Source organism: Mytilus californianus, unplaced genomic scaffold (assembly GCF_021869535.1).
Source record: "Mytilus californianus isolate M0D057914Y unplaced genomic scaffold, xbMytCali1.0.p SCAF_11, whole genome shotgun sequence".
NCBI classification, from domain to species: Eukaryota; Metazoa; Mollusca; class Bivalvia; order Mytilida; family Mytilidae; genus Mytilus; species Mytilus californianus.
The window spans coordinates 7152480-7176832 of NW_026262593.1; the positions used below are offsets into that span (position 1 = coordinate 7152480).

General features: G+C 30.6%; 2 protein-coding genes across 3 annotated transcripts in view; one reads left to right on the top strand and one right to left on the bottom strand.

Moving 5' to 3' along the window:
• The window catches only part of LOC127719466 (uncharacterized), a 41692-nt gene extending 33191 nt beyond the window's left edge, over positions 1-8501 (top strand). For both annotated transcript variants that reach the window (XM_052225604.1, XM_052225605.1), the window contains exon 13: positions 769-8501. In XM_052225604.1, the coding sequence (XP_052081564.1) occupies positions 769-1001 (233 nt within the window). In that variant the 3' untranslated portion in view covers positions 1002-8501. The remainder of the gene's footprint in view (positions 1-768) is intronic.
• Positions 8502-10921: 2420 nt separating this feature from the next.
• Positions 10922-22389, bottom strand: LOC127719467 (alpha-galactosidase A-like). The gene is made up of 7 exons (XM_052225607.1): positions 22218-22389; positions 19142-19316; positions 18351-18525; positions 17591-17685; positions 16802-16963; positions 14947-15144; positions 10922-13471 (listed from the first exon to the last, which is right to left on the bottom strand). The coding sequence occupies exons 1-7, from the start codon at positions 22367-22369 to the stop codon at positions 13217-13219; spliced, it is 1212 nt and encodes a 403-aa protein (XP_052081567.1). The 5' UTR covers positions 22370-22389; the 3' UTR covers positions 10922-13216.
• Positions 22390-24353: the final 1964 nt, after the last annotated feature.

Here is a 24353-nt window from a genome sequence, read left to right on the forward strand (position 1 = left end):
TATAAGCAATAAAAAAATCAATTTAAAAGATAAAGATACAGTAAGTATTGTAGTAATATGCAGGTTTATACATGCTGCATATGAAAAGGAAAGGAAATCTGTTCTTGAGGTTGCATGTATTGTATGTAAAACTTACCCTGATTGGTATGTCAGTGGTCAGTTTACTTGGTGGACGTCTAGTCAGAAAAGGTTACTATCTCAGTGTCAAGAATTATTAGTACTTGTTTTGAAATAAGAACATTTCATTGCAGGGGCTACAAATTCATGTAATACGTATGTATTGAAAAAAACAAACAGTTATTATTCTCTTGATATTTATACACCTTATAGGGAGGAGTTTTATTTATTTATTTTCAATGTTAATATCCTTAGATTACTTCTTAATTAATTCATTCATATATACTGTATACTGTGGATTTATTATTATTCGTTGGATACCAATTTTCGTGGATTTCGTGGTTACCCTGGAACCATGAATTCAAATGTCCAACGAATTACAAATTTTGTTTAGGAATTTTACAGACTATGGCAAAACCACGAAATCAAATATCCATGAAAATGCAAGTTTTTCCTCAATCCACGAAAATTGGTACCCACGAAAATAAGTGAATCCACAGTATATATGTGCTCGGTAACAAGCCCTTAATTTGATTTAATGAAGTGTTCCTATTAGTATACCTATAACTTTTAGGGCTCTACATTTGACTTAACCTCCATGTAGTGTACAATTGTAATACTCTTTCAAATATTTTTTTAATGTAATTTCAGTCACAGACATACCACAAGCGAGTGATATTACAAATCAAATAGACAGTAGATTAGAACAGTATAATCATACAGTGACAGGTGTTGATGAGGATTCTGTGTGTAGTATACAACGACTGCCGTCAGAACATGAGGAAGAGACGGCAAAGAAGAATGATTTAGAGAGCAATTTAGATTCAGGAATGGCGTCAAAACTCGGTGATTCTGATCTGTCTTCTAAATCAGACTGCTCATAGCAATATAGTAATATGTTGTATTTTAATTGGATTAATTACTCTTATTTTAGTGTGTATATACATGTTAATTATTGATTATCAAGTAACGGATAAACTTCTGTGTTTTAAGCTGTTTTATTGATATTTTTGTTGTGTGAAACATTAACAATTTTATAAAATTTTAAATATGTTTTTCAGAAAGAAAAAATGTTTAAAGATTTTTTTTCTGAACCCCACTCTGGCATATATTTATTGGTTAGTTTTAATGAATGTATTTTAAATTTATTTTTAAATATTTGCATTTTAAGACCCCAAATAAGTCTTTCTTGAAGAGCCTTAAGCACAGATTTAAATGGTCATTAAAAAGTAGTGGTATTGGTTTTGAATTTTTTATTGAATTGTATTTATATATTTATATATATCTGACTAAATTTAATAGTAAGTAAAATTCTTTGTACAAAGTTATCTTTCATATTGTAGTTGCACTAAAAAAGCATATGTTACCTTAATAGAAAACAGTAATTACCCTATACTGTTACCATCAGAGATATGTAATAAAATTGAGAATGGAAATGGGGAATGTGTCAAAGAGACAACAACCCGACCATAGAGCAGACAACAGCCGAAGACCACCAATGGGTCTTCAATGCAGCGAGAAACTCCCGCACCCGGAGGCGTCCTTCAGCTGGCCCCTAAACAAATATGTATAAAGATTGTTTTCAACATGGTTACTTTACGGGAAGGGTTTTGCTCATCGTTGAAGGCCATAAAGTGCTTCATAGTTTTTAAATCTTTATCCTTTGATCTCTGGTGGATAGTTGTCTCGTTGAAATTCATTCCATATCTCTATATATTCAATACATCAGGAGAGCCCTGCTAAACAGATATACTGAATATTTACTCAATTCATTTCTTATTAAAGGGACTTAAATCATACCAACATTTTAATCCGTGTCACATCAATGATTTGTATAATTTCTTATTTGCATAATTTCCTTGTATAAATAGTTGACTCTCATTGTCTCAGTTTGAATATCAAAAAGACCTAAAATATGTCACTGTCATCTCAAATTTCTTGATAAATAGGAATAAACTTAAAACGATGGCTTTTTAATTCAGTAAGTTAAGCATTTGACGAATCATGTGTCAGGTTGAATTTGGTGCTAGATAAACTTTGTATTTAACATTATTATCAGTCATTTTAAATGTTTGCTAAAGTTGTCTGTGATGTTCACTAATAGAAATCATGTAGCTGTACAGTTCAGACTGTTGAAAAAAAGATTCTTTTATTAAAAACAAAATATTTGCTAGTATGCAAATTTTCATTGATTTGTTGCCAATACCATACAACTTAAAGGTAAACTGAATCATGCTTCAATTGTTGGATCACAGTAAACTGTTACCTCAATATATTCAGGAAATTATCTTAATTGTCTCTACCCGTTATCTTTTCATATTGATATTAGAAGAAAAGATAATATATAAAGACCTTACATAAAAAATTAAAGATAATTATACATTAACAACTTCCAATGAAACTATAGATTAACAAAAAATAACAATCATAAAATTTTAGCACAAGAATTTTGAATGTATATATATTCAAATATAGGCCAATACGTGTCTTAAAGAATGTATGTTAAGCAGAATTAATGAACAAGTTTTCGTTGCAAAAACTGTCAATAACAACTGAAATAGTTTAGTTAATACTTTAAAGTTGCTATGGAAACAATTTTTACATGTGTTTTTATGATCAAAAAATAAATTGCATTTCAGTAATTAGTAAAATGTTTTGAATTTTGAAATTTATAGTTTTTGTAAAAAAAAAATTGTAATCATACTACTGCAAGGTTGTAGATTTATTTATTACCCAGCATACTGTACTGATAAACTTATGTATGGTTAAATATCATTTACCTTTTAACTAGTTACTTATTATGTAAGTTTATTAGGTGTTTTAATTTTCAGTGATGGTGCAAATTTATGTTGTCTGGTAATTGTAGATGATAGTTCAGTATTTAGATGTTCTGTCTCTGTGCAGTTTATTATATTTTAGGCTGTAGTTTGTTAGTTTCAATATTGTTCAAGATCTATATTGGCATGTTATTGTTTTTTTAGGATGTATATGTAAGTATGCAACACAAAGGTTAAGACCATGCCATAATCACATTTGTCGTTATAATCAAAGTTTTATAGCATGTCCTAATCATATTTGTCATTTTGAAAAACTGATACCGTTAATGTTATTGAACTAAAGTTTCATAGAAAAACCCTAAACAATAATTTGATATAAACAAGACTTAGGTCTGATACTTATGGATGAAAATTAATGAAAAGAAAAATCTTAAATCCATGTAATCATTGGAAACCCTTTAAAGGTCTTGATCAGAGTTTTTTTTGGTAAAGAAATTTCATACCCAAACAGTTTTTAGTCAGGTAATTCAAAGGTAGTTTTTTTCAGGTAATTCAAAGGTAGTTTTTTGTCAAGTAATTCAGAGGTTGTATCAGCAGTGTTGGTCATCACTACCGTAGAAAGGCTTGTATAGTCAGCGGTTTTATTCTCCAAAATTGGACCTTCCAGACGGGGTGCGGACTATAGAGTGCAATAAGCAAGAAATAAGAGAAAAGTTTCAATTTCGCGGGCGAGGTGGTTTGTTTACTTTCCGCCATCTTTGTTATTTATATTGTAGAGGGCGCTCTTATCATTTTTCAAACTAATAATTTTAACTCATCCATATTAATAAGTTATTTCTATTCAATATCAAATTAATACTGATAAATATAAAAACTAAACCTTTCATTACAAATTTCTCGTTTCTTTTCAATGCATTGGTTGAAATAAACTGGTATCTGCTTGATTGAAACGATACAAACATAGTGAAAAAGACAACCGTAAACCAGCTTAGAATTTGTAAACTACAAAACGTAATCGGTTATTGTTCGTTTCGTTTTGGTGTTTCATACTGACTAATATGGTTTGTATTAGCTTAAGGCCCTTCAAACATTAATGTGATAGATATATTAAAGACTGTTTTACAAAAGGATGGAACTGTTTTACTTTCAAAGTCGTATTATAGTGATATCTGTTATGTACAGATTTAGACTCACACCGGTTAGTTTCTTCTTTTACACGTGCTTTTTATACTTCCTGTTTAAACATACACAAGTTTCTAAATTGTTTTTTAAGTGAATTAAACTTATTTTAACAATCATGAATCGTTCTAGAATCATTTACAAGCAGTTTCAGCTTCTGTTTGATGATGGAAAACAGGTTTTTCCAAGAAAATACAGCAAACAACCGCACAGGATTTGAAATTACCGGAGTTTCATTAGACCTTTTCTAACAGTTACAAAAAGTTTTTTTACCTAAAATTTCGTGGGGAGAAGGGGGTGCGGACTATGTACCAGTGCGAACTATACAAGCCTTTCTACGGTATATATTTACAACAACAGAAAGCAACATTGAATCTTATACCCTTATACCATTAATAAAATTGTTAGATTCTTATACAAATAAATGTAGAAAGCTTTACTTGACTGTCCCAATAGATTCTCTTCTTTGTTTTGCAAGGTAGACCAAGAATCCTAGTGTTTCACCCGTACCATAGATGTATATGTTGGTTTAGTCATACAAAGGTATTGTTGGTTTAAAATGGTATGACTGATAACACCAATTTTAATAATATGGTTACGCCAAGTTTTTAGTGGTTAGCTTTTGTTAGCAGTATGACATTGGTTACGCCAAGATATTGGTGTTTTAATTGTGATATTATTACAATAAATGATTGTTGGTATTACATGAAGAGTCCTATCTCAGTATTAGTGATTTGACATGGTAATACATGATGCTCAACGTTTTCAGCATTCTTTGTTTCTTTTATATGCAAAATATTCTGTAGCTTTAATACACTTTCAGCTGTGATATCTGTTGTATTGTCTTTAAAATATCTTTACTCAGACAGACTTGCTTTTTCTTTTATTGATCTTACTCTATTTAAACCTTATTGATATATATTTATGGCAGTAAAAAATTTTGGTGTTTTTTTTAGGGAGATCTACATCACAAACTTTCAGATTTGATCGAATACATATGTATATCTACAACACAAAATTGTAGATTTGAGTAACCTTTCCAACAGACCAGTATTGTACCTATATTTCCTATATTTTTCACACATTTGTTACAATGACATATTTTTGTTCTCATGAATTTTGATTTGATTTTGTTCAATTCATTTAATGATATTTTTTTTTAAAAGTGCAAGTCTGGTCAATAAAAAATTAATAGGATATGAAATTAAACGTTCTGTCATTTTCCCCAAGCTATAATTTTCAATTTTTAGTTGATTGAAATTTCTGAATTATGCAACTTTATCATGGCAGCCTAATAGTTTAAGCAACAGTTTGATGCAACACAAATTTATGAAGACTTTATGATATACTGGTACATGTATAAACCAAGAACATTTAAACATTTTGTTAGGTCGCTAGGCAACATTGTCAAAAATATATATTTATAGTTGTGATATGTGTGTCAGTAATGTTTGTGTATACTTGAATGATATTATATTTTTGACAAGTTTTATTAGATTCACCGAATGTGCCAGGATTTTTACAAGTATATATACACCCATTCATTTTACTCATATTATATACAATGCATATAGACTTATTCCATTAAATTCCTTTGTTATATAACCATATTTTATTGCTGTGTAATACAGTATTTGGGGATTATTACATCTGTGTGTATTTGTCTTTCTAAATCTATATAAAGACCACCCTGTACTGAAAAGCAAAAGAGTAGATTTTGGTATTTATTGTTGTGTCAACTCTACATAATTTATGATGTGTATTCTCTTGTAGCACCAATTTTCTAATTCTGTGAAGTGATTTTTCTTGAGAGTTTATATTCACCATTTCTAGAGCTAAATGGTGGGAAGCTATTTACACAATTTTATTATAACTTGTTTTTCTTGTTTCTGATTATACTTATTTCCTTAAAGATTAAATTGACCTATGGGAATATGATTAAATTGACCTATGGGAATATTTTCTTGATTTAAATCAAATTCTGAAAAAGCGAAAAACCAACCCCTGGTAAAAAATTTCTCACTATAAAATAAATGTTATTATACAACAAGTATTGTGCAACTATATCATGGCAACCTAATAATTTTGCAAATTAAATATTTTGTCTATGCAACACGTTAATGATTGTTATGTTGAAATGTAAATATTCATTTGTACTAAATTTATTGAGATGTTAGATTATAATGTTGAAATTTTTAAAAGAGTTTATAAAGTCTGTTAACTTTTTAAATTTTCATGCAAATCAAATGTAAAAGTAGTACTTATATATCAGTTAATTTTCAAGTGATAAAGTGTGTAAATTAATATTAAGGATTTTGTCACACTTATATCATACTTAAATCAAATCTGAACTAAATAAGAATATATGAAGCAATATGTTAGCATGTGCCTTACATATCATTAATACATAATTTCAGTGATATATAATGCTATCAGGTTTTATTTACTAGTGATCTTGCCATTACATATTAAATTGGCATTACGCAATAAACATTTTTTGCATTAGTGACTACAAAAAGTAATTAGTTAAGTTTGATAACTCTATTAAAAACTCTACGTTTTAAGCATTAGTGATTTTGATTTTATTATGTCTTAGAAAACAATTAATGAAATATTTGTTTACTGAGTTTTGTCATTAGATTATTGATAGTATGTTATATCAATGGTTTATATACATGTATACTGAGTGTAATTTAGTGACAGATAATGACTGACTGTTTAACTTTTATTGTGTATTGTAAGGTTGCTGTCCTGTTGACATTTATCCTTTTATTTGGGAGGGTCAATATGTTAACTATACAGACTGACAAGTTCAGTTAATGTTTTGAGTGAATAATATTATTTTTCTTTATTTCTTAAAAGCTCAACCAGTATTGCTATAATCAAACATATATTTTATATAAGCGCATGTATATATTCACTGTAAATATTATGTCTCTTCAAAGTTGAATCGTGTATAAAGTTATCTTAGGTGTAATAGTCATTCATGAAGTGCTGAAAGCTTTCCTTATTGTAAAAAGTGCCATGCTTGAGTGAAATAAACCTCATATCTCATACATTTATTTAACCCATCTTTGCTCTTAACTTTCACTGTTTGGAGCAACATTTCTGGGATTACAAACAAGGCCTTCAAAGTACAGAGAATAATTCCCAGTAATATTATTATCCATATCTTTAAAATGCTAACAAATTTTCAAAATGTTTTATATCTCTGTTCTAAAACAATCTTTAAAACTTAAGATTTAATGATACTATTCTCAATATCCTGGAAAATTGGCTTTTAAAATTATATATAAATGTTTTTTTTCAATTCTGTTCATATTACAATATTTTAATCCATTATCAAAAGGTGAAGGCTAGCTATGTAGAAATAATTCTAATGAAATAAGAATCAAATAAAATGAGCATATCATGACATTAGATTTCAAAAAATTTTAATTATAAATTTTCATATTTGTCATTTAATGACCACATATTTTTCTTATCACAATTTTATTTCTGTCATTTGATGACATATCGTTACTATATTCACTAGGGCAGTTATTGTTTTTACCTAAAATTTATTAATATTTAAATTTTATACTATTTGTTAAGTGTATCAGATAGGATTTTAATGTATAAATTCAATTTTAGCAATATTATCATTTTTTGTTTTAAAATTGATTATTTGTAATTCTTGGATCTTATTCGGTTAATGATATGGAGTGAAGTTTTTGATGATTTTGTCTACCTTCCTAAGAAGGTAGCCTTCTCATGTTAAAATTTTATCTCTGAAATTGAATTTAAAGCATATCTGCTTTTTTCAAAGGATTGGGCATTTGTTGCACTAGGAATTTTTTAAAGTTACACATTTGTAAACAACAAACTTGGTTGCAGTAACCTTCTTTGCTAATAAAAAAATCTGTGAAAGGTTTGAAATTAGGCCTATTCCAAATAAGTTATTTTGCCACCTTTGGGGTCAATTATATTGCAGATGTATTTCATTGGGTTGTCCGGAACATATTTTAGCATTAGGTTTCAGGTAAATAATTCAGGGTGTGAGGCATTTAAAAGTGCTTTTAAAAACCCATATATTCCTTTTTGTCTAGAACATCCCTTAATCTATTTTGAATTTTTACTATAAGTTGAAAAGCCAATGAAGATAACTAATGAATTTAAAATAATGAAAAGTTTCTATTTTAAAACATTGTGTGCATTCTTTCAGATTTTGATGTAGCTTATATGATTTATGCTTTCATTTAAATGAAGTTTTCACCATATATTTGATGCATTAATAGATTTTGGTAAAACACAAAGTGATCGTTATGTATAATGAAACCCTTGTTATATTCAGCTGTGTTCCTTCCTGTTTTGTCTTTTATGTATAGATCCATTTTATTAACTTTAACCCTCAAAGGGGTCCTACTTAAAATAAATAAAATATACATTTGTTTTGTTAATTTTTTGGGCAAGTTGCAGATTTTATGAAGTATTCCCCCCAAAAATATTGTATAATTGATTGATTGATTGGTGGTTGCCTAAAATCATCATGTGGCAAATATTGCTTATAGTATCTGAGAAACAGACTTAAACACTGACTTTGAACCATACATAATAAGGTCAAGGTCACTAGAACTTGCTAGACATTTACACCATATAGTAATTTCATATACTAATTACTAAATATAGTTAATAAAATTGAGAATGGAAATGGGGAATGTTGCCTTTAAGCGAATTGTATCTAAAAACAGACCATACCATGAAAACTTATCCATAAAAATGAGACTCAATGTGGAAACATAACATTGACCAATTAACCATGATATGAGTCTGTCATATGAACCCTGCCAGACAGACTTCCACACCTTACAATCATAACATACACCAAATATAATTGACCTATTTTTTGTAGTATCTGAGGAACTGATTAAAACACTAAAAACCATGAAAATGAGAGTCAGTCAGATGAAACCCATTAGACAGACATCTACACCTTACAATCATAAAATAAACCAATAATAGTTGACCTACAGCTTACAGGCATCTGCATACAAGGTACTGTATGAAGCATCCAGGTCTTCTACCTCCTGTAATGTAAAGTTTCATACAAAAAGTTTACACTGCTGCTGCCTGATTGCAATCTGTAGCAACTATCTCTGCAGGCTAGACAAATGTTAGAATTTTCATTGATCTTTTTTTTTTATTTACTTCAGTCAATTTTTGCCAGTTATTAAGTTTCTGTAGGTTGAGAATCTGGTCATATGTAAACATAATTTTCTAACTTGCTTTTAAAAACAGTGAGAAGGAAGAATTTCTATATAAGCAAATTTAGTGCCTTGGGCTTGCTTTTAGAAAATGCCAGCAATTTTGTAAGTGCTTTTAGTGAGGGGAATTGGTTTTTCTAAGTCTTATTGGTTTTGATCAATTAACCAGAAAATTGATTTTGGAAGACTTTTAATAAATAATTCAATTTTAAAAGATCATTTATGTTGCATTTAGTTTAACTTAGTGTAAATTGACTGATAAAAAAAGGCATTAGTTTCCAAGGGGACATTCAAAACTCACAAGTAGAGAGAACCTGACAATGCCATGGTTAGAAACGACGAAGTAAAAAAAGATCACAAAACAATACATACCTACAGACTAAACAACATGAACCCCATTAACAATGGGGTGATTTAAGGTGCACCAGAAAGGTAAGCTCTACTAGTGTCAATGAAGAGTGATCTAAGGTGCACCAGAAAGGTAAGCTCCACTAGTGTCAATGACGGGTGATCTAAGGTGCACCAGAAAGGTAAGCTCCACAAGTGTCAATTTGGGGTGATCTAAGGTGCACCAAAAAGGTAAGCACTAGTGTCAATGGGGGTGATCTAAGGTGCACCGGAAAGGTAAGCTCCACTAGTGTCAATGGGGGTGATCTAAGGTGCACAAGAAAGGTAAGCTCCACTAGTGTCAATGACGGGTGATCTAAGGTGCACCAGAAAGGTAAGCTCCACTAGTGTCAATGATGGGTGATCTAAGGTGCACCAGAAAGGTAAGCTCCACTAGTGTCAATTGGGGGTGATCTAAGGTGCACCAAAAAGGTAAGCACTAGTGTCAATGGGGGTGATCTAAGGTGCACTGGAAAGGTAAGCTCCACTAGTGTCAATGGGGGGTGATCTAAGGTGCACCAGAAAGGTAAGCTCCACTAGTGTCAATGAGGGGTGATCTAAGGTGCACCAGAAAGGTCAGCTCTACTTGTGTCAATGGGGGTGATCTAAGGTGCACTGGAAAGGTAAGCTTAACTAGTGTCACTCGCAGTGTTTCTCATGGTAAGTATAAATTCAATTACCAGTCATGTTCAGTGATGTCACAATCGAGGAAAATGACGATGGGATAGTGGTGATGACAATTGGAACAATATATGTCATTATGCTGTTCTTAGATCATCAAACGTGACAGGGACTTTTGTGTAAGAAGTACATAATTATTACACAATGTTTTGTGCAAGATATATAACCTTCTGTCATGAGAAGAAAGGGTCACCATCAAATTTTTGACCCTATGACCAGGCTGAAAAGACGGAATGCCACTTACACAATGTTTCGTTTTCGTACTTAACAGAACATAAGTGATCTGCAATAGTATATCCTCACAAAGAAAACATACTAACACACTATCTCAAAGTAGACCCATTTCCTTGCCATAACATGATTTTATGTACTTTCAATTAGAAATTAAACAAATGTACCCAATTGCTAAAATATAATTTTACCAACAGGAGTTCTCCACTTAAACTATATACTGATGCCCAATTACTTATGGAAATCAAAATGTTGACAAATGAACTTAGCAGCTTAACTAAGCTAAAAACAACAACAACAATAAAAAAAAATCAATAAAGATATATTATAAATAAAAACTAGGTCAAATACATAAATCATATATATATATGTGTGTATAAACTTGAGATACAATTCCAAAAAATATGTAGATACTGTTTATCTGCTTAAAATATTATGCATAATCATACTGTTCCTCCAGGAGTCCTAACAAATAGAAAAATTCAAGCAAATTATCATTACTCAAGTAACACTCTAACTATACCGGTACCAAACACTGCAAAAAAAAAAACATCTCACCAAGGAGTTGAGACAAAACTAAGTTTAATTCTTGCTATAGGCATCAGACCACCAATTCAAAATCCCTGTATATTCAACAAAATTTTTCAATTTTCACAACTCTAAATATTTTACTTAAGTTTAACTTCATGCAAACCATGTATATCTCAATCTATACATGCATCAACTTTCTACATACCAATTTTCAACCAATGTTGAAAGTCCTGTAGTGACACATGGTGTTTAGGAAGTCCCCTACTACTAAAAATAGCATGTTGGATCATTGAAAATCTTCATAAGAATATTATTGAGCACACCTATCCTAAAACTGTATTACTCATTAATGCCCAAGTAAATATGGGTGAAAAATGATCAAAATATATTTCTGAATCAGAAAAAGTTACCTTTATGTAACATCATTCGCTAGTTTAAGCAAACAACAACAAAGTACTATTTTCTGTCAGAGTAGGACTACTTTAACATTTATTTGAAATTGGAGCGGGTGAATCGGTGGTTTGACACATAAACCCATGTGTGTTCAAAAAATGAATCATGATGTTAGTGGCAAAACTTTTGTCAGACTAATATACAAATAAGAAGATGTGGTATGATTGCCAATGAGACAACTCTCCACAAGAGAAAATGACACAGAAATTAACACAAACACAGAACTTAACAACTATATGTCTGTTTCAACATGAACATTTACATTTTATGAACAAATATAACAGTTATCATCAATATGTTATGCCTAATTGACATTACTCAAACATTTGATTTAATATATATTTTGGAATGTATAAATTGTAGCAAACTGAGTAAAATGTAGACAGGAATGATTAATTGTACAAAAACAACATGATTTCTTTTGATTGTATTTAAAGCACAGCTGTCATAAAAAATTAAATAAATGTATATAACCAACAAGCTCTAGAGATTTTTTTTTAGAAAACTTTTGATTTCCTCAATCAAGTTAAAATCTATGGTAATATGAAACAAAAGGCTGTCAGAGTGACAGCAAACCAGATTTTCCTGCAGAGGTCGAACACAACATTTAAGCTTAAAACAGCTCTAAATTTGGATTGTGATTGAATATTTGATACAGCATAGGTTTGTGACACAAAATAAATGTGGTCAAAGAACTAAAAATTTTAAAATTGGACATTTACATATTATGGTCCAATATCCAAAATCTAAGTACATTGTTAGAATCAGCTTATCAAAGAACCACAAACATTCAATTTTTGATGAAATACTTATTAAAACAATTTCTGTTCAAATGGAAATAACTCAAACTTGTTTCCATGAACCAGTAATGCAAATCTAAAATTAGATATGATTTCACCACTAAAAAAATGTTCTCTAAAATTAGATATGATGTTTTCAAATTATAATTAAATATAATTAATAGTTCCAAACATTTTTTCTTTCATTTGTCACAAACTAATATCTTATCTGCAACTTATCTATCAATGTCAACAACTTTATCTTCACAATGTAATGTAATGAAATATATCCTTTAATAAAAATAGATTATCATCTAATGAAAATGATATTTGCAAATCTGGACACCCAAACAAGATCAAGTAAAAATTTAACATTAACACAAACAACAAAAATAAAATACCACATAACAACTGTGGCATCTACCTTCAAAACACACATGACTTAAAAAAAAATAGTTATAAAGAAATTTTTGACAACTCCTGACTAATCAATTGAACAGATACAATCATTGATAGACTATCTATACATCTCAGCTATACATAAACTTATTAATTTCTGTTCGAAGGGAAATAACTCAATCACATAATAAGTAAATTTCTGGTTTCTAAAAGGGTCCAAAATTCAAGAACGAGAAAAGCTAAAGTCGTGAAAATTGAACTTGACCTTCATTTAGTTACAGGAAACAACATATCAAAATTTTCTTTGAAAATCCGGTTAAATAAGGAGTCTGAAAATACTTTTGTAAAAAATGAATTATACATTTCAATTTTGTACTCGCATAAATAATATGTTGATATCAGAGATTAAATATACTGAACAGCATGAAAACACATACAATTAATTCACAGGTTTAGCTGTAAACATATATATACCAGTAGGATTTACAGTAAAACTTATAACAGAGGATTTATTGTGTTGTCCTAAATCATGACCTTCAAATACTTCTGTTAGATGGTATTCTCCAGCATCTAATCCATAGAATTCTAGGGGATATTTGACTCGTATAAAGTTGCCTCCTTGTACTGTGTAAACGACAGCTACAGCTTTGCTTCCTTTTGGTAGAATAGGCTTGGTCCACACTTGGACATCACCCTGTCAAATCAATTCAATAATGAAAATAAATTTAAAGATACACAACAAGAATTGAATTTTTAATCACCTAAGTTTTTGTTAACGTATCATCTCAACAAAAACTAGTAAATTCAAATCATCTTATCTTATTTTTATTAAAGGTTGTAAACTTAAAGGCATATTTAAATACCTCATCTATTTTTATTAAAGACTTTCAACACACAATAAGAATTTTACATCTTTTAGTAGAGTTGAATAAAGACTAAATTGTCTTGAAATTTATCCTTTTGAATCATTTTAAATATATCTGTCTGTAAAATGTAGGGTTATTCTGGTTGATTGTGTCATTCGGTTAGTGTCTCATTAAGTATAGGCTAAATCACTTTTTATTCATATCAACAACAATATCCATATTATCAGGTTGTTTGTTGATGTTTCATGCCACTTTCATGGACAGCATGTATCCTGTAGAAATAATCAGGTTATAGCAACTTTGCTTAAAGGATTTCAAACCTTGATTTTTGTAAAAAGTAAAAAGAAACTATTATATAGGAATTAAACAAAACCCATTCAATAAATTTAAGTTAGTACTAATGACTGTGTCAAATTACAGAGACAGTAGTATAATGATGTTCATATCTGGGAAATTGATTAAGAAGAGTCAAATAAAAAAAAAATAACAACAAGAGACTTTCAGATTGACAGCAAACCGGATTTTCCTGCATGAAAATGATATTTGCAAATCTGGACCCCAAAACAAGATAAAGTGAAAAAAAAATGAATTTTTGTAGGGTTCAGAAATGGAAAGGCCAAAATCAATCTTGACCTCCTATTTATCATAAGTGACATAAAATTGGAATTTAAGAGAGTATATAAGTACACACACATTTGTTCAGCAGGGATGGGTAGGCAGACATCATAAAGTCAATAATAAAAAAAATATGTTTATGAGTTTATAACCTTATTTAATATGAAATTATAGGATCTTGTGGTTACACCAATAATTTTCCAGAAACCCACTTTCAAACAGTTGTTGTCTTGTTTCTTCAAAGTATCACAAGATTTTCACCTAAACCTTATCAAGTTATTGCATGGACAATGCTTTAATTATCACTTTACCCTACTTAAATGTCTACAACTCAACAACTTGACCTTCATTTAGTCACAGAGAAACAACATATCTAAATTTGAAAAGATTTCATCAAAAAGTTTTCAAGTAATTTCATGGACACTGTTTGGCAGCTGCCCACCTGGCCGCCACCCGCTGTACATCAGAAAATCAATAACCAATATTTTCCTTTGGAAATCCAGTTAAAAACTGAGGGAATCAAATGAACTCCAAAAAGAGCAAGACCAGGGGTGTTTTGAAGACAGCACTGTATAAAAACTTGAATTTCTTACCTGCCACAGAGCAATAAATAAACAATTAAAAACTTGAATTTCTTACCTGCCACAGAGCAATAAATAAACAATCAATCAGTCAATAATTTACCTACCATTTGAATTGGTTTTCCTTGTATTCCTAAGGGGTCCTGGTTGATAGCAAGTAGTCTTTTGTTCAGTAGCAAAGCCTTGGACCGATTGTTTATACTTCTTAAGTCATTAGCCAGTAGCAATGGTGCAGCAAATATACACCACATCCCAAAATGTACTTTTTCCTGATCAGGACTCAACCCAAAGTTACCTACAACTATCTGAAAAGGAATAATGCATTATTCTCCTTGATAATATTGATGTACATTTCGGCAGGTTGTAGGTTTTCCTATGGGCACCAATTGTGCCCCTTTAATAGCAAACTTGTTCTTGTACTGTTATGAATCACAGTTGATGACCAACACAGTAAAGACTTGTCTAAATTGCTTTTAATTGATAAATGCAACAACACTTACCGTTATCTTGATGATATTTTTTCGTTAAATAATCACGAATTTTCTAAATATACTGCTGAAATTTACCCAAAGGTTCTTACTTTAAATGAATCAAATACAAACGGTAATAACTGTCCTTTCCTAGATTTAGATATTTCAGTTTTACATCGGAAACTCTTCACTAAAATTTACGACAAAAGAGACATTTTTCGTTCCCTATTGTTAATTTTCCATTTTTGGACTGTGATGATCCTTTGGCACCATCTTACAGTGTTTACATATCACAACTTGTTTGCTGTGCCCGTTTCTGTTGTAATGTTTTGGATTTCAATGAATGTAATCTATGTTCAACACTATAATTAGAACTTTGAATATTGTTTTTATTGGTATTAATATTGATTTTGTTATCAGTAAATTAAAATCAAACTAAATGTTATTTTTATATACATATGCACATTCATGGATCTACAATCTGTTTATATCTGTATCTTGGCATTGCACAAGGTCATGTTTTTCTCTGACTGTTAATGACGTCTTTACACTAAATCCATTGGATTTTGGATGTGTACTGATTAATATTTTAGTCTTAGATGCATGATATACTTTTATAAGTTTTTGTTGTGGGGATGTATAAGTACCCTACCACTTCCACTCTGTGTTTTTCTTAGATGTATTTCTGCTTTGTATCCATCTGATGAGTTAAGCCCTTTTCAACTGATTTGTATAGTTTGTTCTTATGTTGTACTGTTACACCAGTGTCCCAGGTTAGAGGAGGGTTGGCACCTTCAAACTAGTTTAACCCCATCACATTCTGTATGTGCTTGTCCCAAGTCAGGAGCCTGGAATTCAATGGTTGTCGTTTGTTGCTGTATATCATATTTGTTTTTCTTTCACTATTTTGTACATAAATTAATTAGGCCGTTAGTTTTCGCGATAGAATTGTTTTACATTTGTCATTTCAGGGTCTTTTATAGCTGAGTATGCAGTATAGGTTTTACTCAATGTTGAAGGCCGTAAGGTGACCTGTAGTTGTCAATTTCTGTGTCATTTGGTCTCTTGTGAAGAGTTGTCTCACTGGCAATCATACCACATCTTCTTATTTTCATATTGACCTTAGCAGAGGAGTTGTGTCAACATTAAGTATCTATAATTTTGTTAACAGTTCCATAAATGTTGTTTACAACAGAGAATAAATAAACATGATCATGATTAAGTATTGAAATGTCCAAATCAGCTGTGAAACTAGTAGGCTTCTGTACAACAATGTAAAAATGGTGAAAGTCCCATAACTCCCACAAAAGGCTCAACAAAAACATATTCTCCTGACATGGGGCATAACTGTATCAGGTACATAAAAAAAAAAATTTCCAGCTAGGTATTTAATTCAACTTTTGTCAACTTAACATTTTATTTTGAATCTGGTCCATAAATGTGAGTAATGTCAACTTAGGACCCTTAACTTCAGACTAGCCATAACTCTTACCATATCAGGGTTATTCCATCCTCCAGGTCCATGATAAGCAGACATATTGTACCAGTCTTTAGACCACCAGTTAATTATCCCTATCACACTGTCCCAGGAATCTTCAATATCATTGTAAATTCTCCACATATTACAAGTTTTTCTTATAGCAGGGAAATCTGGCTAGAAATAATAAAATCAAAACATACTCAAAATATATCAAACTTTCTGTTTCTCGTTAGAAATCATAAAGTATAAATAAACTCCAAATATAACAGATTTTCCTAATAGCTGTAATGTAAAAATGTTACAAATCTTTTTTATAAAAAGAATTCTGGCTGGAAAAAGAGTGAAACAGAAATGTGAAAAATACAATCTCATCTCCTTTTTTTTTCAGAATTTTTAGTTTTTAGTCATGAGATCAGTAATTTCGAGTGAATAATGTAAATTGTATCATGTACATGTACTTGTCATGGGTGGATTTAATCATGCATTTTAATTGAAATTTCACAAATTACTATAAATTCAGAAATTATTGCGATGCTTTTAATAATGCAAAAAGATACGACAGTATCAGAGACTAACAGAGTCACAATAATTAGATTTGGCATTTTTGCCAGAGGTAAAGGTTTTGCAAAAATAAATGCAAACAATAATTGAATTTATAGTAGTATGCAGCATTCAATTTTGGATGCTGCTTGGTCAATTTTTTAAAGCATATTCCCTGGATTTATTATCAAAGTATTATCTAGTATAAAATAGAAAAAAGTACTGTTGTACCTCAAAAGTACAAATTTTACTTCACAATACCTTAATATGCTGTATTCTGTTATCCATAGGCCAAGGACAAGTGAATATCATTGGTCTGCCAGTTTTGTTCAAGAAAAACTCCATAATAGGGAAACCTTTATACAAATATAAAAAAACAAGAATGTGTCCATAGTACACGGATGCCCCACATGCACTATCATTTTTTATGTTCAGTGGACCGTGAAATTGGGGTCAAAACTCTAATTTGGTATTAAAATTAGAAAGATCATATCATAGGGAACATGTGTACTAAGTTTCAAGTTGATTGGACTTCAACTTCATCAAAAACTACCTTGACCAAAAACTTTAAATTAAAACTTTAACCTGAAGCGGGACAAATGAACGGTGCACAGACCGAAAAACATAATGCCCCTTAGTGGGGCATAAAAATTAATTACTATATATATATATCATGTGTTGGGTAAAATTTAGAGCTGTGGATTTTTTTTTAAATATTACATTGTCAGGGGTACTTGTAAGATATAGATATATATTATTTTCCTGGTTGTGATGTTTCTTTACTGCTTGTATTTATGAGGTCATCTAAATAACAGATTTTAATTGATTTTGTATATAATGTTAATTTTGATTGGAGGTGGTACGTCGTACATATTTTGTGCAGGTAAAATCCATGGTTTACTTTCCTATAATCTCTTGGCAATTGAAAATGATATTTAAGTTTATATAAAATTCTTTAATAGGGCATTATATATAGGAACTAGAACACCACATCTCTTTATTTTTATACTTTTATTTTTACCATATTTCATATCCTTAGCTGCAGCATTACAGTGATCAAAGAAAACCAAGTCTGCTCCCCAATCAGCAAAGGTCTGGGCATCTGTCTGTAGATAGAACTCACTGCCTATATAACCAGCACATGTCTTCTTACCAAAGTCTTCATAAATACCAAACTTTAGACCTTTAGAATGGATCTGTTCATAAACATAACATTAAAATCTCAATTATTTGTAAACATCATGTTCCTTGGTTGCCTCAAATTTTGTGTTCTGAGCTTAAAAATTATCAAACTTTATATTTATAATATTCACATAAAATTCCGCAATTTTTTATGATTTTCATGATCATTAATGGAAGCATTATGCTTCTATTTTTATCTGGGTAATTGACAAGAATAACAACTCAAGTTTCCCACTTCACTTGCAGAAAATAAAAAATGCAAATTATGTAAACGTAAATGTTTTCCTGGCATTGTCACCTAAGCAAACTAAATGGGCCGTGCCGATATGAAAGTACCTAAACTATAGTTCCAAAATTGCTATTTCAGCTGACAAATACTACTGGGAAATCCTGAAACTAGTGCCTGATGAAATGACCAACTATTGAATGTCACAACATACCAGAAGACCATAAACGATGGCTTAAAACAGTGAGACAATAAGACCTAAAACGTTATAATGGAAGACCTTGAGGAAAATTTTTGCAGTCAGAATAACCAGGTTAGATGATTTTCACAAAGTCTTCGAGTCCAGGATAAAATAAATGCAGTAATATTTTCAGAATAGTCTGTCTTGTCTGTGTTTTACTTACATAATCAGCCAGTGCTTTAATCCCATGAGGAAATCTTTTTGGATCTGCTTGTAATCTTCCTGAAGAATCTCTATGTGGAGCTGGCCAGCAATCATCTAGAAGGACATACTGGTACCCTGCATCCTTAAATCCACTAGCTACAATAGCATCGGCCATATCCATAAATAATCTTTCACTTCAAAAAAGAATATTGGCATACATGTAAGTTCTTACCTAAATAATAAAAATCACATAGATGAATTGCTTTAGTTCTGTATGGATGAACTTTTCCAAAAACACAGAGAGCTATAGTCCAGAAACAGTCTTAATTGCCAGACAAGTCTTAATCTAAAAGGCAAATCATAACTAAATGGTATTTGGTATTTCTATGATTAATTTCAATAATTTCATTGAGGCCAGGGAGCTTATTCACAAACCATCCATTAACTACCAAACCTGTTAATATCTCCGTTAAGTTTCCGCTAATTTTAATTTGAATTCACAAAGCCTCCGTTAACGTCTTTGTTAAATGTTTCGTTAAGCCCGATAATTAATGGGTACATTAATGTATCCATTAAACTGGCACTTAAGAGTGCATTATATATGAATTCGACCTTTGCAATATTTCTTAAATGCAATATGAAAACGAAATTATTTCAATGAAACCTGAAAAACAGTCATAAAAATATGCAAGGTGTTTAGAAAACTCAATATTGAGTTGGGGGGAAAAACTCAGGCATAATCAATTTCTGTCGTCGTTATGTATCAAGCGTAATCCAATGATAAGTTCAGTGACAAGTACATGTACGAAGGGCCCGTTGTAACATTGAATAGCTTAACTTATATTCATGGTAATCTGACACACAAATGTTTTGAATGGTTATCCAAAGTGATCATTCGGGTTATGGAAGGTTGAGATTGGTTTGCCATAAACTCAAATGCCAATGGCTTAGTTATTTAATGTTTAACTAGTTGTACACATTTTTTACATATAAATGTTATTTTATTTGACTGTCCTTATTTGGTTTTCTTGACACATACTAAGTAAGTGTAGTGCTTATTAGCAACAAAAATATTGCACTGAATAAAATATGCCAGACTGCAATCAGGAGAAATAGTTCAAATAGTAAAACACAACTAAATTATAAAGTGTATATTCAAATGGCAAATTATTTTTACTTGTCAAACTAACATTGTTGTCAAAGTTTAAAGTGGAGACAATATCCTAATGTGGTTCAAAAAGAGAAAAAATGATTATACTTAAACTACTCTAACACAAATTGAATGATTGGTTGTTGTTTGCTTAATGTTCAGTGGCAGATATTTGATGTACATGTATATTTTGACCGAGAACATGTTAACAAAAGATCTAGTTTTATTGGTTTTACATGATTTGATCGATAGGGATCGATAAAGGACAAGACATTTGACTTAGTTTTAAAAATATTAGGGAATGTTGGAAAGAAGAATATTTTTTCCTTGCAATATAACCTTCGCAGGGATCCTCAGGGATTTGGTTGGAAGAATCAAACCGCTACATTTCCCACGTGAGTCATGCTCACTACTACCATTAGCCTATCAAATCAAATAAAAAAATAAAATAATAAACGTTGCAGATAAATGAACAAATAACACCACCAAGATGCAGTCTTGATTTATTGTTTGTTTTTAGACGTATTGCAGCAAATATTATAAGCATAACTACAAGAAAAATCATCCCTATTATGATAAAAATGAAAACATTCCATTTTTTTACTGCATTGCCAAGTTGATTTATAAACAAATGAAAACACCCTACACATCAATTACGTCTAATTTGCATACTAATGCACCCGTTAATAGCACACCCGTTATCAGAATGTTTACGGAAAAGTTTGTGAATTCCACGTTAAATTTTAACGGATGTACCCGTTAACGTCATCAAAAATTTGTGTACCATTATCGTACTCAGACTCAGAATTCAACCAATCAAATGCAGTGAAGTAAGATTGTCAAATTTTCACATCCAATATTTTTTACTGACTATCTGTTAGGAATCTTAAAACATCAAGGCATCAGTTTGTAAACTCATACAAGGTGTTCTTAACAGTTACAGTATGTACAAAATTTTCAGTCTAGCAGAAAATAAAAGCATGGCAGACCTTTGGTAGTTTCTAATTTATTCATACTTGTCCTATACTCAGTGTAATTTACTAATACTTGTCCTATACTCAGTGTAATTTATTAATACTTGTCCTATACTCAGTGTAATTTATTCATACTTGTCCTGTACTCAGTGTAATTTATTCATACTTGTCCTACACTCAAGTGTAATTTATTAATACTTGTCCTATACTCAGTGTAATTTATTAATACTTGTCCTATACTCAGTGTAATTTATTCATACTTATCCTTTACTCAGTGTAATTTATTAATACTTGTCCTATACTCAGTGTAATTTATTAATACTTGTCCTACACTCAGTGTAATTTATTAATACTTGTCCTATACTCAGTGTAATTTATTAATACTTGTCATATACTCAGTGTAATTTATTAATACTTGTCCTATACTCAGTGTAATTTATTAATACTTGTCCTATACTCAGTGTAATTTATTAATACTTGTCCTATACTCAGTGTAATTTATTCATACTTGTCCTATACTCAGTGTAATTTATTCATACTTGTCCTATGCTCAGTGTAATATATTAATACTTGTCCTATGCTCAGTGTAATTTTCAAAACCTTGACTAATGGAGTACCATTTTCCCTTCTATTCATACTTATCTGGTTTATTCATGTTATTGTGATGTTGAGTTATTTCTTTGTTTAATTATTGTTTATGACTTTTAACCAACATCTCATTTAATTCATAAGTACTGTATGCAGAAAATACTATGTTAAGATTAAATATTATCTTAATGTTCAAACAAAATAAAATCTTTGCTAAAAATTTGCCAAAAAAAAAAAATTCAAGGGCTTAATAAATGTCATTGGTTTAATTACATATATAGCATTTTGTAATTTACAATAAGGAGGTATTAAACAAACATCAATCCATCAACCAATAGTTTATTATATGACAAACAACCTGCCTATTTTTAGTGTATAGTTACCCGATACAGTCATTTGGGTATGTTTCACAGTCCACTTCACACCTAAATCTTTCCCAGTTTCTCCATCCCATTGTTGGTGTTAAAGCCAGCCCATTGTCTAATGCAATCACAAGTGTAGAAAGACTGGTGAATAAAAGGATTGATACTAACATAATGAAGTCCTGTAAAGTAAATGATATACATGTATTTACTGTACAAATATGTGTATTCTTTTGTTACAAATAATTTCAATAGTTGCTATAAGAAGCATCTGTCCCAAGAAACAGCTTCTATGATTGAAAAAGTGTTACTACAAATTCCAAGTGATTGCAATAGCTAACAAATGCCTATTGGATCAGCTGGACTACCAAGTGTCTTGCAAAATCTTCTTAGTAAGCATAATGATGTTTGCAAAACATTGGTTTGTAGTTAGTATGGTCAGGTGATAGTCAGTTACAGCATTACCATGCCCCCCATGAGGGGGTCGGTTATGACCCCCATCTTCAAATCCTTGTTGCATTGAAAAGGGCTTGTGGTAGCTTTGAATAATGTTAGAAATCCCTTTTTCGCAAAATATTTAGTAAAAATAAAAATATTTCAAAACTTGATAACATATCTCTTTTTATTTTATTTGGTTTAATGGGAAATGAAGATAAAAACATTTTGACAATAATTTGTCAACTATTAGAGGTTTTGAAATAAAAACAGAAATACAAATGCCAATACTAAATAAGATTACTTTGTATAGAGTTATAGATATATATGATCATATATGCATTTACTTTAGTCATTATAAACATTTAATAAATAATGATAATACTATGAGGTGTGCTGTTAGTAAAGAGTCCAGAACAACAAACTATGGGTCATATTATATATTTCTATTATTACAATTTACTTATTTCATTTACTTTGAGATTAGATGTTAATCAATTAAATCAAAACTAAACATGTTATAATTTGTTTAATCCATTTTTAATTTACTTTTATATTATGTTTGAAAAATTATATTGTAATTATTCTGCTCATTTTGGGCGCCATGATTGGCAAAAAGAGTATTTGTTTGTTTGCCTCATTCATGTCCAGTGTACAAAGTAGTACCGATATTGTTGACATCGCAAAGTAGACAATGTTGACACAATATTGTACAATGTTGTCGATATCGTTTCATACTCTTGTCTACATCATTGACATTGACGATATTGCGAAGTAGACAATGTGGACACAATGTTGTACAACGTTGTTGATATCGTTTCATACTTTTGTCTACATGGTTGACATTGACGATATCGCGAAGTAGACAATGTCAACACGATAGTGTACAACGTTGTGGATATCGTTTCATACTCTTGTCTACATCGTTGACATTGCCGATATCGCTAACACATTACTCCTGTTTACATTGTTAATTTTGAATACAACGATGTCGACATGGTGTTGTACTACTTTGTCGATATCCTTTCATCATTTTGTTTTTGCATGGTTGGCATTGCCCACATCGCGAAAAAGACAATGTCAAAACCCTGTTTTACAAAGTAATCTATAATGTCAACATCGCAAAGATGATGATGATGATGAGGAGGAGGAGGAGGAGGAGGAGGAGGAGGAGGAAGAGGAGGAGGAGGAGGATAGAGATTTGCAAACATTAAAAAACTGTCCAAATAAGTTCTACTATTAAGAACATTGACACAGACGTAATATAAATACATTATTTGAAATTGAAATTGATAAACTTCTTGTCTCTACATGGTTGGCATTGCCGACATCGGTATCGGGTCCGTTCCGCCCAATACACGTTCGCCCCCTGGGTCCGTTCGCACCTTTTTTTTTATTCAAAAACCCGATGAGATGTTTTTTAAGATGTTTATCTCAAAATAAAGAAAAATTTGGCAATTTTTGAATTTTTTAAATGAAATATTGTTTTAAATTGATTTGATGATTAATTATTTATGATTACTGTTAATTATATATGGTGTTTACACAGCTAAACTTGATGTAAATTCTGCATGTAGTTATATTAGCATATATTTAACTTGGTATGAGTAAAAACAATTAAGATTCAAAATGTTATTGTTGTTGAGTTTAAAGCGGTTTGGTATCTTAACATTTAAATAATATTCAACACAAAAAACCTTTTTAGAAAGTCACTTTATTTTG